Source organism: Suillus clintonianus (assembly GCF_016758775.1).
Source record: "Suillus clintonianus strain FC179 chromosome Unknown DEU56scaffold_41, whole genome shotgun sequence".
NCBI classification, from domain to species: Eukaryota; Fungi; Basidiomycota; class Agaricomycetes; order Boletales; family Suillaceae; genus Suillus; species Suillus clintonianus.
In genome coordinates this window covers 208,969-224,133 of record NW_024539265.1, presented here as the reverse complement: position 1 = coordinate 224,133, position 15,165 = coordinate 208,969, and the positions used below count along the sequence as shown (strand labels likewise).

The 15,165-nt window shown below is 50.5% G+C and overlaps 5 protein-coding genes across 5 annotated transcripts; 1 reads left to right on the top strand and 4 right to left on the bottom strand.

The window, feature by feature from the left end:
• Nucleotides 1-204: 204 nt before the first annotated feature.
• On the bottom strand, nt 205-2,457 carry DEU56DRAFT_807283 (protein kinase subdomain-containing protein PKL CAK Fmp29). Its single transcript, XM_041353387.1, has 3 exons — nt 2,172-2,457; nt 1,479-2,110; nt 205-1,422 (listed from the first exon to the last, which is right to left on the bottom strand). Exons 1-3 carry the CDS (start codon nt 2,381-2,383, stop codon nt 482-484), a joined length of 1,785 nt encoding a protein of 594 aa, XP_041207887.1. The 5' UTR covers nt 2,384-2,457; the 3' UTR covers nt 205-481.
• A 72-nt stretch (nt 2,458-2,529) lies between these two features.
• Nucleotides 2,530-4,819, bottom strand: DEU56DRAFT_807281 (uncharacterized protein). Its single transcript, XM_041353386.1, has 6 exons — nt 4,497-4,819; nt 3,986-4,435; nt 3,823-3,933; nt 3,409-3,772; nt 3,241-3,359; nt 2,530-3,188 (listed from the first exon to the last, which is right to left on the bottom strand). Exons 2-6 carry the CDS (start codon nt 4,346-4,348, stop codon nt 2,952-2,954), a joined length of 1,194 nt encoding a protein of 397 aa, XP_041207886.1. The 5' UTR covers nt 4,349-4,435; nt 4,497-4,819; the 3' UTR covers nt 2,530-2,951.
• Nucleotides 4,820-5,914: 1,095 nt separating this feature from the next.
• DEU56DRAFT_807276 (uncharacterized protein) lies at nt 5,915-8,041 on the bottom strand. Its single transcript, XM_041353385.1, has 4 exons — nt 8,000-8,041; nt 7,578-7,927; nt 6,883-7,521; nt 5,915-6,836 (listed from the first exon to the last, which is right to left on the bottom strand). Exons 2-4 carry the CDS (start codon nt 7,791-7,793, stop codon nt 5,964-5,966), a joined length of 1,728 nt encoding a protein of 575 aa, XP_041207885.1. The 5' UTR covers nt 7,794-7,927; nt 8,000-8,041; the 3' UTR covers nt 5,915-5,963.
• DEU56DRAFT_393712 (uncharacterized protein) lies at nt 7,944-11,470 on the top strand. Its single transcript, XM_041345999.1, has 5 exons — nt 7,944-8,426; nt 8,490-8,727; nt 8,797-8,936; nt 9,007-9,250; nt 9,304-11,470. Exons 1-5 carry the CDS (start codon nt 8,210-8,212, stop codon nt 11,303-11,305), a joined length of 2,841 nt encoding a protein of 946 aa, XP_041207884.1. The 5' UTR covers nt 7,944-8,209; the 3' UTR covers nt 11,306-11,470.
• A 109-nt stretch (nt 11,471-11,579) lies between these two features.
• On the bottom strand, nt 11,580-15,073 carry DEU56DRAFT_737714 (Vps53-like protein; the record flags this gene model as incomplete). Its single annotated transcript, XM_041348606.1, has 18 exons — nt 11,580-11,975; nt 12,061-12,132; nt 12,182-12,251; nt 12,308-12,378; nt 12,436-12,505; nt 12,556-12,780; nt 12,831-12,913; nt 12,975-13,086; nt 13,140-13,167; nt 13,219-13,466; nt 13,516-13,622; nt 13,680-13,800; nt 13,853-14,155; nt 14,206-14,333; nt 14,383-14,453; nt 14,504-14,654; nt 14,705-14,850; nt 14,902-15,073. The coding sequence occupies 18 exons, from the start codon at nt 15,071-15,073 to the stop codon at nt 11,580-11,582; spliced, it is 2,574 nt and encodes an 857-aa protein (XP_041207883.1).
• Nucleotides 15,074-15,165: the final 92 nt, after the last annotated feature.

The window sequence follows — 15,165 nt, the reverse complement described above, 5'->3', positions numbered from 1 at the left end:
CTGAGGCCCAAAAAGTACTACTGGCGGCTTGCAACCCCTGAGCAGCAGCTTGGAGCGCGCGAGCGTACTTCTGGCCCCCGGTTGAGCGTCGACTCTTCAAGCATACAGTCACCACACTCGCTCTGCATCGATCAGCACGCGCGCCAGACACGGCTGCAGCATTATGCTTTTATTCTACCTTGTGTACGGTGTTGTATAGAAATGCTACGATCTATAGATTACAAATGGTGCCATGCGCAACAGCTAGCGCGAAGGATCACAAACAAGTGCGATCGGAAATAAAGATGTGTTTGGGAAGCCGGAAGACGGCCGCGTCGACGGACTCCTCTAGATACAAGAAGTTTCCTACTAACATTACTTCTCTTCTACGGGGAACAAGACGGGAAGGGCTGGTGAAAGAGTGGAGGTTCTTACGGGAGGCCGGCGGGCCATAAATACAGCAGACAAAATACAACAACCGCGGAATATCTAGCTCGATTCATTACATGTATTCCTCTTCGTCCATGTCGTCCAAGGGCCAGTGCGCCGCGATTTGAGCCCGTTCCTCCTCCGACTCAGCCGCTGCCAATCCGTCTTCCTTCAGCTTCTTGCTGATGGCCATGGCCTCTTCGTAGTGCTCGACGGGCACCCAGCCCTCCGGCCCGAAGCCAATCACGTTCCGGCACGCCTCTAGAGACTCATCCGCTTCTTTCTGTTCTGCATCCAGCTTCATTGTCTCGCGTGCATCATCGGGATCAAACACCACAGGACACGGCGGGCCTCCCCCCGTGAGCGTCTTCCAGTTCTTCGTTGCTTGTATCAGAGCAACCTTCAGCGCGAGACTTTCGCCCTCCCATGGGTCACTGGCGTGGCAGAAGAGGCGGCGGCGGAGCACGCCCATGGAATCCGTCAATGCCGCGTAATGAAGCCCGTTGTACTCCTCCGTGTTTTTGACGTAGTGGTAATGGACGAGGCGGCGACGGTAAAGTTCCATCTCTCCACTTCGCTGAATTTCGTCCAAGTCATCCAATTTCTCCGGTAGCGAAGGCCGCGTCATAGATTGCGAGCCAATATCATCGTAGTTCTGTAGTTGTTGTGGTATACCGGTAAGGAGAAACAGGGGTAGGATCGAGGTGTGTTGCCAGTCGATCAGGCCGACGACGTGCAAGTTAGAGTCGGGCGACCTAGAAACGATGATATTGCTCGGCTGGAGGTCGGGATGGCGGATGCGGAAATGACCTAGGGCCTGGTTCCTGGGGATGAGTGACGACGCGATGAGGAGATAGTGGTCCAGGTTCTCGACGTGATCTGACGGCGGCCGCTCCTGGTACTTGTAAGCTTCCCTCCTTACGCGCTGAAACGGCAGCAGCGGTCGACCGAACCGCCGTAAATAAGCTAGTTCCTTTTCTGCCCCCCTTACGAGGGCTGCTTCGGCGCTTTCGTCTATAGTTATCAGTTGGTTTAAGGGAGCAATAAAGAAAAGGCAGGGAGCGGCCCACATGGTCCTCGATCTAAGTCGAGCTGTGATCTCCTGCCATACCATAGACGCAGACTTGTATCTGGGCCGACGCAGAAACGCTGGTCCTCTAGTGTGATTCCCGGCCTAGTTGGCCAAGAGGCGCTCCCGGCTGCAATCTCCAAGTCTTCAGTATAGTAAAGGCTTCCGCCAGCCGGGAAAGTAATCGACATCATCTTCGACTCGAGTTCAGCAAGTTGGCGTGAGATTGAAATGATCTCTCCTTCCCCTAGGTCAAACCATATGTCGCTCAAGTTGGTGCCTTGTACGAATTCCAAGAAGATATACTCGGTCCCTGCCGCGTTGTCCGGCGTAGGTGAGTATCCGTATACCTCAGGTACAGGCAGCCCAGAGGAACGGAGTAAGGCCATAGTAGCCACTTCACTAGCGACAGCAAAGTACTTGGGAATCGTAGCCGGGTACGGGATACGCGCCACCATTCGGAAGCCACAGCGCATCGTGATGAGGAAGGTACGGTTGAACCCACCCTCGGCTAGTTTTTCCAGGCGGACGATATCATCAGGACTCCGATTAACGGCCTCCGCTGCAAGTCGACTTAGCTCGTCGACCTTGAAGACACGTCTGCGCTCTGCGTGGCGAAGGTCATCGTTGAAGCTGAACATATTAGATTACGAGTTAGACATATACCCCATAGAATAACATGTATGAGACTTACATCCACCGCCCTGACGTGTATTCAAAAAAGTCGCTACGAAGATGCGCCATGATAGAGAACTCACGACGTGGCGGCCAACGGGTCGGGGTGGCGATGGAGCTAGAGTAGGAAACGCGAAATGAACGCGGTGAGGAGCGAGGTCGGCGCAGAGACGGCCAGACTGAAACTGCCGGGAAGTCGAAGACGACCCTCGCGCTCCCAAGACAGGGCATGCCAATATACGTGGAGGGGCGGCAGATGCAATCTAGTTCATCGCAATGCTGTGTGGCAACATTGGATGATTCGGTGCCTTGCTTAAGTGACTTACGCCTGGCTATCTATGCGTCTTACATAACTACGCGCACTACGTCAGCGTGACTACAACATCTATGTACCATGAGGCGGGCAAGCTCGACAACAGCAATATATAATATATATCCGCGGAAACGGTTATGGACAGGGACGTTAGATCATTGTGTCAAGTCGTCTCAACATTGTGCCATCTACGTGCTCCGGTCGTTATGTGCTGCCGGGGCAATGGAGCAAGCAAGGTGTTTGTCGGCACCACCCGACCCCAGCCTCGGTTGAACCAACCTCAAAAATCCTGTTTATTTTTAGCTCCAGACCCAGGGCAGGGAGAAAAGCTGTGGAATAGGAGGTTCGAGGGCGACTGCGGATGGAACACGAAGAGCGCATTCCTGCCGATCATATACATAGGCCGTCCTATTCTCAAACCCGGAACTATGTTCCTGGATTTTTCCAACTTGGTGATCGCCAACCCCATTAATCCTTTGGCATATGTCAACTGGACTTGCGAATCCCTGCAAGATCACTCATCGCCTTTTGTATTTCCAGTTTCTCCATCACCGCTCGGTGTAAACTAGATTTATTTTTGTTCTTGACTTTTGTTTGTGACGTCTCTTCAGAAGGGCTGGAAGAAGATAGCTCTTGTTGCGGAGCATCAGTCTTGGGGTCTTTTGTCGCGGTTGTAATGTGTGACGGAACTATAATTGGGGTCTGGCGTGGAGGTGGAGGCCACTAGATTCCGTGTGAGTGAACGTCTGAAATATTTGGCAAAAGAAAAACATACACCGCGATTTGGCTGATTAAAATGTAAAGCAGCCCACGGCGGGTAATCCTTCTCGAGCTGCATGATATGGTCCTCAAGCAGTCGGAGACGGGACAGAAGCGTTCGTGGTGGAGCAGGGACTGCATCTCTCTTTAGAATGTGACATTCATACAATGATTCTTTACTTACCATAGCGGACTGCAAGATGCTCTTCGATATTGTTCACCCTTTGATCTGTTGCAGGTTGCTGGTCGCCTTCTGCGTCATCATGTAGCGCGAGAAGCTCTGCCTGCCTGCCCTTGTCACTGGTTACACCTTTCATGGTTCGTCGGAGAGGTCCATCTTCATTCTTTGCAATGTCATATTTCATCTGCACGTCACGGTCGAGGTGCTTTGCATCTGTTCGTGCGCAGGACGGTATGTGCTCGGTACTGTCTGGATCAAGATTTAGTCGCCGTCTCTTTTGAGCGAGAGATTCAAGAAACTCTGTGCGGTTAGAGGCGTCATTCCTCGCGCGATTTTGCGCGAGAAATTGGGATATTGATTTTGTTATCTGGAAAGGGTGAGAGGCTGCGACGAAAGTCAAATAGACAGAAAACTCACCGACGTCTGAGACTGGGGCTCAGCACCGCTAGAGAGATGCAGATAATCGAGCTTTCGTTCTTCCAGTGGTCGTTCTGGGAGTGTTTCGTTGGATTTCGATTTTCCCAAGTTCTGAGAAGGGGAATGTTAGGGTGAAAACATAGCAAATAAACGAGGTGCACACCATAAGATCCTTCATTAAATCCCCAATAGCACCAGGAACCTTCTGCCTTTCCCAATCTGCATTCATAACTACCATATCATCCTCGAACCCCTTCAAAGCCTGATTCATCCCAACTTTCTTCAAAAACGACCGTATGACCTCATCCCAATGGCGATGTAATTCAGGCTCTGGTGTCGGCGAACGCGGTCTTGGTGCAACCTTATTCCTTTGGCGCGGCTGGTAGGTCACAGCCGCAGGAGGTTGATATTGAGCATAGGGAACCTGAGTGTAGTGTGTCTGCTGGCCTGGTACACTACCGGAAGCCATGTACGGGTAAGAGGGGACTTGCCACGCGTTTTGCCACCCACCGGGTGTGTAGCTCATCGCGTAGTATCCTTGAGGATTTTGTCCTTGAGTCGCTGGTCCATACTGTACAGACTGAAGCTGCGAGGTAGGGTTTACTGTTGCACTCTGTTGCAAAGTCGTGGTAGATGCTGGAACAGGGACTACGTGAGCTGGCTGTTGTACTGACGTTTCAGATGGGTTGGACTGGAATTGTGAGGGACCTGCTTGGGAGGGTGGGGGACCGTTTGTCATGGTGTTGTAGGTTCTTCTGTCCGATGTACAGTCACGGTTCTACCTGTTCTGCAAGTCAGTGCCAAGTGTTAACAACTAATGACTTCTGGTCAATACCGCAGGGATGACTGAAGTTGTGGTTATATCACAGGTTTACTGGTCACTAAACTAGTTATAGGTAGTCTGTAGGATGTACACTTCGTCATATTGCTGCTAGCGCTGCAATGGTGCTCCTCGCAAGAACAACCTGCCCTTCAGCATACTGTCCAACTGATCAGCTCATTCAATTATACTGAACAGTTCGAACGAACTGGCAAAATATGATGAGTCAGCGTATTACGTAAGTAGTACCTACCTATATATGGGCGAGGGACTGTCACTCAGGCTCCCTTTCGGTAGAACTTATGGCGGCCGCTTCATTTTCCTTGGTTTGCGACTGCACTATCTCCCGGAGCTCGCGACATCTACCCCTGAGGCCTGAGCGCTGAGCCCCCGGTCGCAGCGTTGAGATCACCCTAGTCCTACAGAGTCTTGCCCGGAGTCCGGACGGGGACCGGCTGACAACCATCGTAAGAGCCTTAAAGCACATTCGTTTTCTTGTGTTCGGGAATACCAATACGCTTTAATGTTCGTACGACTCTGAGTGCTGGGGCAGTCAGTTTTCTGGCCATCCTTAAAAGGTCTGGGATCGGTGACAGCGTCGAGGCTGGTCCTTCAGTGGCGTGGTATCGGAGGTAGGCCGCGGCCCAGTCTCCAGATACATGGTACAAATGTGACTGGAGCCCTGCAGAAAAGACATGTTAAGGAAGGCGAGCATGGCGTAGTTCCCAATTGGAATAACAACAAGTACTATTGGGTACCATAGCAGTTTTTTATTTCAATCCTAGTCATATGCATGCAGTTTGTCAACGCCATGGGTCTGATTGGGCTTGCATCATTTTAGCTCAGTATTACGAACAAAGCATGTACTTACAGTTTGACCGCCATGCCTACTACCAGCTGCTCCCCGCATCGTCATCGTGTGGCATGTACGTCCGGTAATACGGTTTTGGTCTCAACTTCCTCTGTTTCTGACCCGAAGCTTCACACAATTGTTATTCCTCGAGCTTATTTGCCGTCTCTTATAGGATGTTTTTCTCATTCCCAGAGTCACGAGGGGTCAAAGTTACCTTTTATGGTAATTGTCGCAAGTCATTGAACAAGGACGAGAGAACCAGCAAAGATCTTCAAATTTCGCGACTGGTTAGATGTTCGGGGGACCAAGCCGTTTCATACTCACACGGCGTGATGTCCTCGTGCTTCTACCGCCACTAATTAATGACGGCTGTATTGCTCCTGTCTCCAAGTCATCGCCTCATCGAATAAGTACTGTTTTGGAAGATGTTTCATCGATTAGACAGGTAGATTAGTACCATACCAACAGTCATACTTTGGAAAGTACGTATACCAATATATCTTTGACTGTTTCCCGCTCCCAAACGGTATCTGCATCATGCACATCAGTGGACCCCTCTTCCCAGTCTTCTGAATTCAGTCCTTTTGGCATGAACCCCGGTCGACTCACAGCCCCGCAAACTGCGCTACTCAAAATTTCATCCACAGGCGAGTCTCTCACCCTGACACGATGTGACACCACCCGAGGGAAAATCCTCGCCACATCCGCTTCGGACACATCCAGTTCTAGCAGCTCTTCATCTTCAATGGGCGCACTCCGCATACTGCGGTGAGTATGGAGACTAGTCACTTCAGGGATATCGTATGGCAGTGCGGAGCCATCGATAAGTGCCTCAAAGCTCTGGGTGTTCGTGCTAGAATGGGGATATCCGCGTTCGGTGAGGCTGTCCTCATCAATACGCTCGGGAGCACCGATCGCCACTTCCTTAATCAGCTCTGCCCCTGTTTGATCGACCCCGAGCAACCGAGCGGCCCGCGCGAGGACCTCCGCGTCTTGTCGCGCACGCGCAGTGAGCATTATAGCATCTAGTGCACCAAAATGCCGCGTGGCGGTAAATAAATCTGCGAGGTATATTTCTAGCGGCGGGCGCATGTGAACTTCGGTAGCACACAAGCTTTTTAGCCTTGCCAAGAACGTGGCAGGTACTACGGACGTGGAGCTGTTTGGTGGAGGAGGGGTTGGCGGGCCTGACATAATGACGTTTGGGAATGGGTACCCTGGAATTGAGGGCGATGATAGGGCTGTGGATGGTGTTGAAGAGCGGTGAGGTTGATAATGATGCATCGCGGTTCGCGTGGATAGCTGAACAGTGATAGGCGTACTCATAGCAAACCAGTCGAGCTGGAACATATAAGATGGCACATGACACCACGTAGAATGTACATACCAGGCTAGTGTATATAGGAGGTCTCTCATGTGGATCTAAGCGACATACATAGACCATGATAAAGTCGTCTGGCAGATCAAGCAGCAATTCTGGCTCGTTGTCTGAGTGGTTGTCCGCCACGACGAGCTTCTTCTCTGCAAGAGTCCGTAAGACAGCACGCTGCGCAGGTAGACTAGCATGTTCTAATCCAGAGACGACAATTGCAGATGGTATCTTAGGCACGTCTGGGCTGACATGTGATGCATGACGGGCATTGATCGTGGTATTGCCACTTGAACCAAAATTGGGCACGGAGGGCTCAGTTTGGAGGCTCAGGCGCGTTGACATCGAGCGTGTTTCTGTGAAGGGTCCGCCATCAGTACCGGCAGTCAGATCATCAGAGGCTAGTTGCGAGGTACGCTGAATGGACCGCGCGATGTCGCTTGAAAAAGAGCTTGACATCGGAAAAGAAGACTTCCTGCTGTGCACTGTCGTGGATGAACGATGGTGCCTATGCGGGGATGATATCGAGCCATCGGTGGCGATGGCAGCTGGGGGTGGGAGAAAGAGAGATCGCAGAAATTTAGCGGGTGTCTGAGACTTGGCATCAACATGACATCTAAGTTTGTGGGTGATGTAACCGAAGACAGATGTGAGTGACTTAATGGGCAGGTTATTATTGAGATGGCCGGTTCGTAAAGCTTCTGCATGCTCACAATAGTCGCAAGTCTGGACACAAGACCGATATCCTCTTCACGGGTCCGCAGGATTAGATTTCTATCCCCTGAAACGATACAAAGAAGTAAAACCTGGATGATGATGGGTTCAAGCGGTAGACCAGGAGCAGCAGCACGTATATGGGCAAGCAAGGACGGCAGGAATAATGTAGAACCAGGATTTGGCAGATTGTCGGTATCAATGATTGTCACCATCAGAGTGTTCGCGACGTGCACGGATACACACTATCACAGGATAGGCTGCCGCTGGCTGCCGGAAGACTCGGAGGTCAAGTGACTTGGTTGTTGATATGGTGATTGCTCCGTATACAAGCAAATATTGTCTGCTGGTAGGTCTCTCTCACACACTAGTAGTAGTGCTCATCTGTAAGCTTCCGGCTATATGTCATTATTTTAAGTAGCCCGGGTTTCATGAATGTGTCCATCATGACACTCGCACGGCGTTTTATCATCGAACCTCGAGGCAGAATTTGCAGCCGAATGGTCACCGAGCGTCTTCAGGTCCTGCTGTTCCTCAGCGCCATTTTCTTCTTATAACTGACACTCTTCGCACACCTTGTTTCCCTTTCCGTCTCCCCCTCATCGTAGCTCTGCCACTCACGGTCATATGAATGGCAGGTAACATATCCCAGTTCTACGTTGAGGACGATTCACCGGAGATCGTCTACTACCCATTCGTGGACACAAGCCTCAGCCCGAATGCTTCTGCGGGCTGGGAACAGTTCTACTCACATTCAGGCGCTGCTTCTTCTCCAGGTCAGGTTGGTCTAGGATACAGTCTACACTCTACCAACCTCAATGATGCAAGTTTTATGATTAAATGGAACGGTGAGCACAGCTCTCGCCAATCATCATCAAAACCGTAAACTAGGTTGCTCATCGTTTACCCAGGCACTGGTATCGATCTCCTGGGCAATACTCTCAATGCATCCTATCAAATAAATTTGGATGGAATTAACATCTCTCCCAACACATCTGACCCACAATTCGTCCTTGCTTCCTTTCACGATTTAAACAACACAAATCATACTTTGTTGTTGACGACTCTCACGAATCAAACTACTTCAGACTCGTTTGTAGCTTTCGACAAGGCGCTCATAACCTATACAGCCCCCCTTGGCATCGTCAAGTGAGCTCTCACCGCCATAGCTAAAGTGCTGATCTACGTTCCTGATTTGCTGATATATTACTTTTTCAGCTCAACGGCTAACTCAACGACCATCGATGATGACAATGACATCGCATTCGTGGGCCGCTGGAGTTATGTCACTGACAGCACGGGAAATTATATGCATGTATCCAATACTGCCGGCGACCGTGCTCAGACCACGTTCATAGGCAAGTCTCACTTCTATTCTTTGCTTTGTAGTCATATTGTACTTATTTTGTTCCTGATCCCGTTCCGAAGGATCGGCCTTAACTGTCTACGGCCTCGTGTCTTCGTATTCTGGGAACTATTCTGTCACAATCGATAACATCACCACTAGCTTCTCCGCTCTATCTTCTTATAATAATTCAAACGCGCTGCTCTTGTTCGCTACCGATTTGTCCCAAGATACCCCTCACACAGTCGTCCTCACCAACACTCAGAACACAACATTTGCTCTGAGAGTTGGCGGGATGAACGTTACCGCCTTCGGCAATGCCACTATGTGCGTCGTGTTCCTCTTCAGAGTGTTATTTCAGATGCTGACCAATTCATTAGAACTACCATCTTGTCCTCGTCAAGCGGCTCAAATTACCGCGGGACCATTGCTGCTATTGTACTCGGTGCTGCTCTGTTGGTCCTCCTAGTGTGTATCTTCATGTACTGGCTATTCGTTCTTCGCCCGCGTGCTCGTAGGAGGCAGAAACGGAGCCCCGCCCGCTCCAGGAAAGTGGTGGACGCAGAACGTGTCATTGACATCAGCCCTCCTCCAGGCGAGGAAGATACCGAAGTGGAGAGCTTCAGTACCAGCAAAGGGTACGGATTCGGACTCGGCCTACAACGTGCCTTCCCCTTTGTCCGCAAAACGAAAAACGGGGGCAGCAGCAGCGGCCATGTTGACAACACACGCTCACGTTCCGTGTCCCACGTTGCAATTCCTCACGAGGAGCGAGACGACGACAAGCGCTTCTCGACCAACACCCTCACCATGGAATTCACTGCCTTGGGTTTTCCACCAGAATCCGAGAAACTAGCGCCAGGTTGGACTAATCCTGTCGCACGCACATCGTTTGGCTCTATGGGGAAAGGACACACACGATTAGGAAGCCACAGATTGGCGCTTCCGGAATTACGTTTGGAAGAGGTGGGCGCTGAGGACGTGTTTGATGATGATGATGATGCGGATGCCAAGACCCTCACGTCACGGCAGGATGAAACACTTGCCGCGACGCTTTCCCTTAGCCCGCGGACGTCAGAAGCGCCAGGCCTACTCGTTTCCACTATGCGCTCAATTGCGGGGATAGACGGCACCGTGATGGAGAATGATGAAAGGGAGTCCACCGTGTCGTCTCGGCCGGGCTCACGGTTTCTGGAAGTGAGAGAGACGAGCCCATTCAGGGTAGACGTGGGAGCTATTCTCGGTAGGGGACGTCAGGACTCGCGACGGACGAGCGGGAGCGGGAGTAGTAGCTGGTCTCGGGTGTGTGCTAGACTTTACCGAAAAGCTCACAGAGACGACGGGAAGCAGAGCATCCACGAGGACAAGCCTGAGAACCACAGTCCTGAGTCGGTCCCGGTTGTAATGCTCCAATCAGAATCAGACCCGCCTTCAAGCGAGGACGCGCCTGCCTCAGGCACTTACTCCTTCCTCGACTTCACCTCTTCGCACTCATCATTACGTCGGCAATCGAAAACAAACACGCTAAGCTCAGCCGCAGCCGAATTGGGGCACAGCGGAGTCCGTACGCCATGGAGCGATAACATGTCCATGCGGATGGTGCGCATTGAACGCGATACACCTGGTGAAGCAATGCGTGCTGGACCTGATGCACCTTCCAATGTGTCTCAGGGATCTCCTACAGATAGTCCCTCAGATAAATCCAATACTCATTCTTCGCCGTCTGCACATGCTACACACACTACTCACGGATCCTCATTCCCTTTCCCTATCACGATTCCGCCTTCATCACATATGCCACACCCCTTCAATATCGACTACCAGCGCGAAAGCGAACGCGAGGAGCCCCAATCCTTCTCACCCCCTCGTCCACCATCACCCCCCGTACCCCAGCAAACGCCCGCTCGCCCAGAACCCCGACATTCAAATCTTCTAGAGGACGCGAACTCTCCCACAGAGAGCGTACCTTTCTCTGTATCCGATGTTTACTTCCGACATAGTTACTCCGATTACACCGACATTGACTCGCGGAGAGAGAGCGCAGTCTCCACCCTACCTCCACATCCGCCTCTCCCTAGCTCACAGCCAAACACTCCACCACCATACATTGTACAACGTGTGCTCGGAATGACGCCAGTCACTCCGCACTTTCCTGCGGCCCGTCTTGCGGCAGGTCCTGCAACCCAATCGTCATCAACAATTGCAGAACGGGTATTGCGTCCTGGAACATCCCCTACTACGGGATCTTCCTCCAGAGCTCCTTATCGGATGGGCTCGCTGATTGGTCCTAGACCTCGGCCTTCGACTCAATCTGGGTCGCCAAATTTGCAACTACCTCTACAAGGCTCGTGGAATCGTGGACAGCGAAGTGGTGATCAGTGAGCCCATGATGGGTTGCTGTCTTCTCAGACATAATGATGACGATTTCTTGGACGATATCTCTGATGTTCTCTCATTTACCCATTGGTTTTCGGGGATACCCCATTTTGCATGATCAGTGCTCTGGTCTCAGACCGAGCTCGTTGTCGCTCCCTTGGGTCATCATTCACGCATCTGTACCCTACTGCATTTTTTTTCACTTATCACATTTTGTTTTCCGTGGTGATGTGTATATTTCCGCCGGCCCGAGTACACAGTGTATGAAGAAGTGAGGAAGTTAGGAATTTGGTAAGGTCTCCGATCGCCGCAAACCGAAAGTGACAAATCTCCTTATGTCAGAGAAGACTTCTCGCTTCTGTCCCGGTTCCAGACCCCTGGAAGTGCTTCCGTCGGTGCTGGATCCCGTGGGCGGTCCACTTAAAGGTGGAGACCCAAGAGACCCAAATATGCTATCCGCTCCAGCGCCCGCTCCACTTGGCGTGATTGACAACGGCAGGGTGACTCTGCTGGAGCCTGGGCTGCCGAATGTCGCACCGAGTGTCAAGGGAGGATCCATATCGAGGGCAGAAAGAAATGATGTACTGTCGAGATCTGTCTTGGTGCTCGTAATGGTGAGGAATGAATCAAGAAGGCTGTTCTGCTCGGTCTTCGGTGTACCTTTCAGATCGAGGATCTAGTAAAAGCAGAGAAAGTGAAGACGTTAATTAACGAAACGTTGCCAAGAGAATGGAGGTGGGTCCGCATCAATGAATCCTAACCTTTTGAAAATTTGAAAACGAAGCATCGCCAATGAGGACAGTATAGTTTAAAATAAAACCTTCCGGAGGGTTCTGATATATTGTGAGTGACAGAACAAAGGGTGGGAGAAAAGGTATTTACCACCGGTGTCACAATGACCTTGAGCAGAGCCTCGAGCCTCATTGTGCTCTTCGTAAGGCTGCGGGTATATCTATGCAACAAAGTGATCTAACCAACCTTTCTCAAGAAACAGGGGGCCATCCTTACCCCTGCGTTACTAGTGCTTCTCCTGGCAGTCTCATTAGGTAAGATTTGATAACGCCTAGGTCGATCAGTAACTGGAGCATTTTAGGTTAGATCGATGGAGAGGAAATCAATCAGAAGCTTCAAAGCACCTGCTCTCCACCGATTTCTCTCAAAGGTCGGCTCTTCACCACTGCATTCGTAAACTTCGTTAGGATAAGACTGTTGCCCGTTTATCAGCATCTCTCCCCATACAAAGACACGAGACCGACCTGCATGCCTTGTCAAAGAAATTCCTCAAGTACTTCTTTTGTTCAATTAACGGCTTAATAGTGTCGCAAAAGCTCTCGACAGCCCGGGCAAGATCATCCACGTATGAAGACTGTCCAGTGACCTGGTTCAGCTTCTCCCACGACATACGGGACATCGTGGTGAAAGCACCCTCGCAAGCAGCCTCCAATTCCCGCAAAAGTGTCATGATAGAGACGGAAATAGCACTGGCTTCGCGTTAGCGATCAGAGATAGACCAGCAAAATAACAGGAATACTTCATGAACAAGTCACGTTCTGCCTGCAATGTTACTCTCTCCTTGAAGCCGTCCTGGATCTTCTCTTTGATATTGTCCTCGAGCTATATCCGGGCAATGCTCAGTAGTGCTCAATAAAAGTTCCACGAGCTGCGATAGACTGACCTCCAGAGCCGTGGTTTGACAGTAGTCCGCTGTATTGATTAACAGGCCAGCCTGTTGCAAATCCGCAACATCAAAACGAGAGTCTGTGGACCTTCGTGTTTGTGTTGGCGGCCTGCAAATACGTCAGACGCTTGATGCAATAGTCTTTGGCTACACATCACAAACCGCTTTGACCGTGGTGCAAGGACATCCTCTATATTGTGCATCAGAAACATGACTGTGATAGATACCTAGGTCATCTCACCGGCGTATTTGCGCAGCCATTTCTTGTGTACCGTGCACAGATCAAACAGCGTCTGTCCTGTCGAGAGCTTGGCGCATTGCTCAAGACTCTGGCCATAAAAATAAAATAGTTCTGTTGACGAAGAGAGTACCGTCTGTGGAGGAGCCGCATCTGCATCTGTAGAGGCAGAAGTGCGTGAGGTGGTATCAAGGGACGTTCGTGGTTTTGAACTCGATGCTCGGTGAGTGGCAAGCATGTCAGCAAGAGCTCTGGCAATCAGTAAATATGGTGAATATGGATATTTTAAAAAAAACAGACTTGTCTTGAGCATCAACAAAGACACCAAGATGTGGCTCAAAGGCAGACGACATCGACTGAATTGTCGCTGAAGATAGAGGTGAGCTTGCTTCTAATATCTCATGAAGCTGTTCAAGGGTCTAGCATTAACAAGGAAGCGATAGGTAAGCTTGAGATTGACATACTGGCGTTAACCACTTCTTTGCCATGGACGACTCGAATTCTACTGTTTGCTGTAGGGCTTCGAGCAAGGCTTTGATTGTCAAAGAGGAGCCCGCTTTAGAAAGTAATGCTGCAAGATCATCTCTGAGGAAATAAAGATATCAATTAAAAGCGCATGTGCTATGGCGTGACGAACCTTGTGATAGCTACGAATTTCGTGAAAAGCGCCCATCCAACCTTCCACTCTGAAGGGAATACACGACCCAATTCCAACTCATGTGTCCCAAGCACACGTCTAAACCATGCATACCTCCGGCTTATATTATCTAGATGTCCCGCCTCATCTGTGGCACGGAAGATGCGCCGATACTCCTTAAGTTCGAGTGCAACGTAACGGTCAATCAAGTGTCTCCGAACGTCAAGGCCTAAAACATCAGCGACAGCACAAGCATCTATGATTTGAGCAGGTCTTGGTGATTTAGCGGGGTCCTGGAGGTAGCTAAACAGAATCACAATTCGAGGACTCGGCAGACTCAGAAAGTAACTTACAATGCGTCGAACTCTGCTTCGAGTTGAGTGCGAATCTCACCCTGAATTTGCTGTACCCGTCTCCAGACCTGGTTGATCCGGTGGACAGATGTGTAAGGTTTAAAGGAGGCAGATATCTGTTTCACAGCCTGCGGACGAGTCAAGAGAGCTACTGTAAAATGAAAGACGGAAACGAACTGCAAGAGTCTGTGAAATGTCTCCGTATCTCTTCTCTTTCGCTTGGTCTTCCAATTGTGTCAGAGCATTGACTTTAAAGCATTAGTGGAAACATTTGCGACAGCGATGTCAAGGAACATACCTAGCATTTGCAAGCGTTTGAGTGTCGTCATACTGAGGATGAGGTTCTTCTTCGCCAGGTCAAGAGCCTGGATATCTTTCGTGATATCGCGCACGACAGCCTCGGATTCCGTCGCTTTCTCCCGAATGCGTGACATTTGCCCAAGGAGGTCCTGTTCATAACACTTCAATGAGGACTCCAGCAGTTGGACAGTAGGCATACCGAAATCATTTCCTGGATCATCTGCATGCGGTTGGGATCCTGGTCACGTCTTAGCTCTTCCTTAAGTGCATCAATTTCGCCTTGCAAGTCGCGTTCATTTTGAGATAGTCTCGCTTGAACTGTTTCTAGCTGGCTCAGTGAGGCCTCTGCAGTACCTTGTTCAGTTGGCGCAATTTACACCTCTATACGCGACATACCATCTGGGAAAAGCTGGTTCAGCATATCTATTGGATCAAACTCATTAGACAGGACATCAAGAGGATCGTTCTCGTTCTCTGGATTGAGCTCGAGGATGCGTTGCATTGCAACAATGACCTCTTCAGGAAGTTCAGCACGTCCATGGCGTCCATGCGTCGAACGTGTGGACATGCGAGGTGATAACCGAGCTGCTGAGAGCAAGTGTTCCGCGTAATTAATGTTGTCAACAATGTCGAGCAGAGTAGCAATAACGCGGCAAGCCA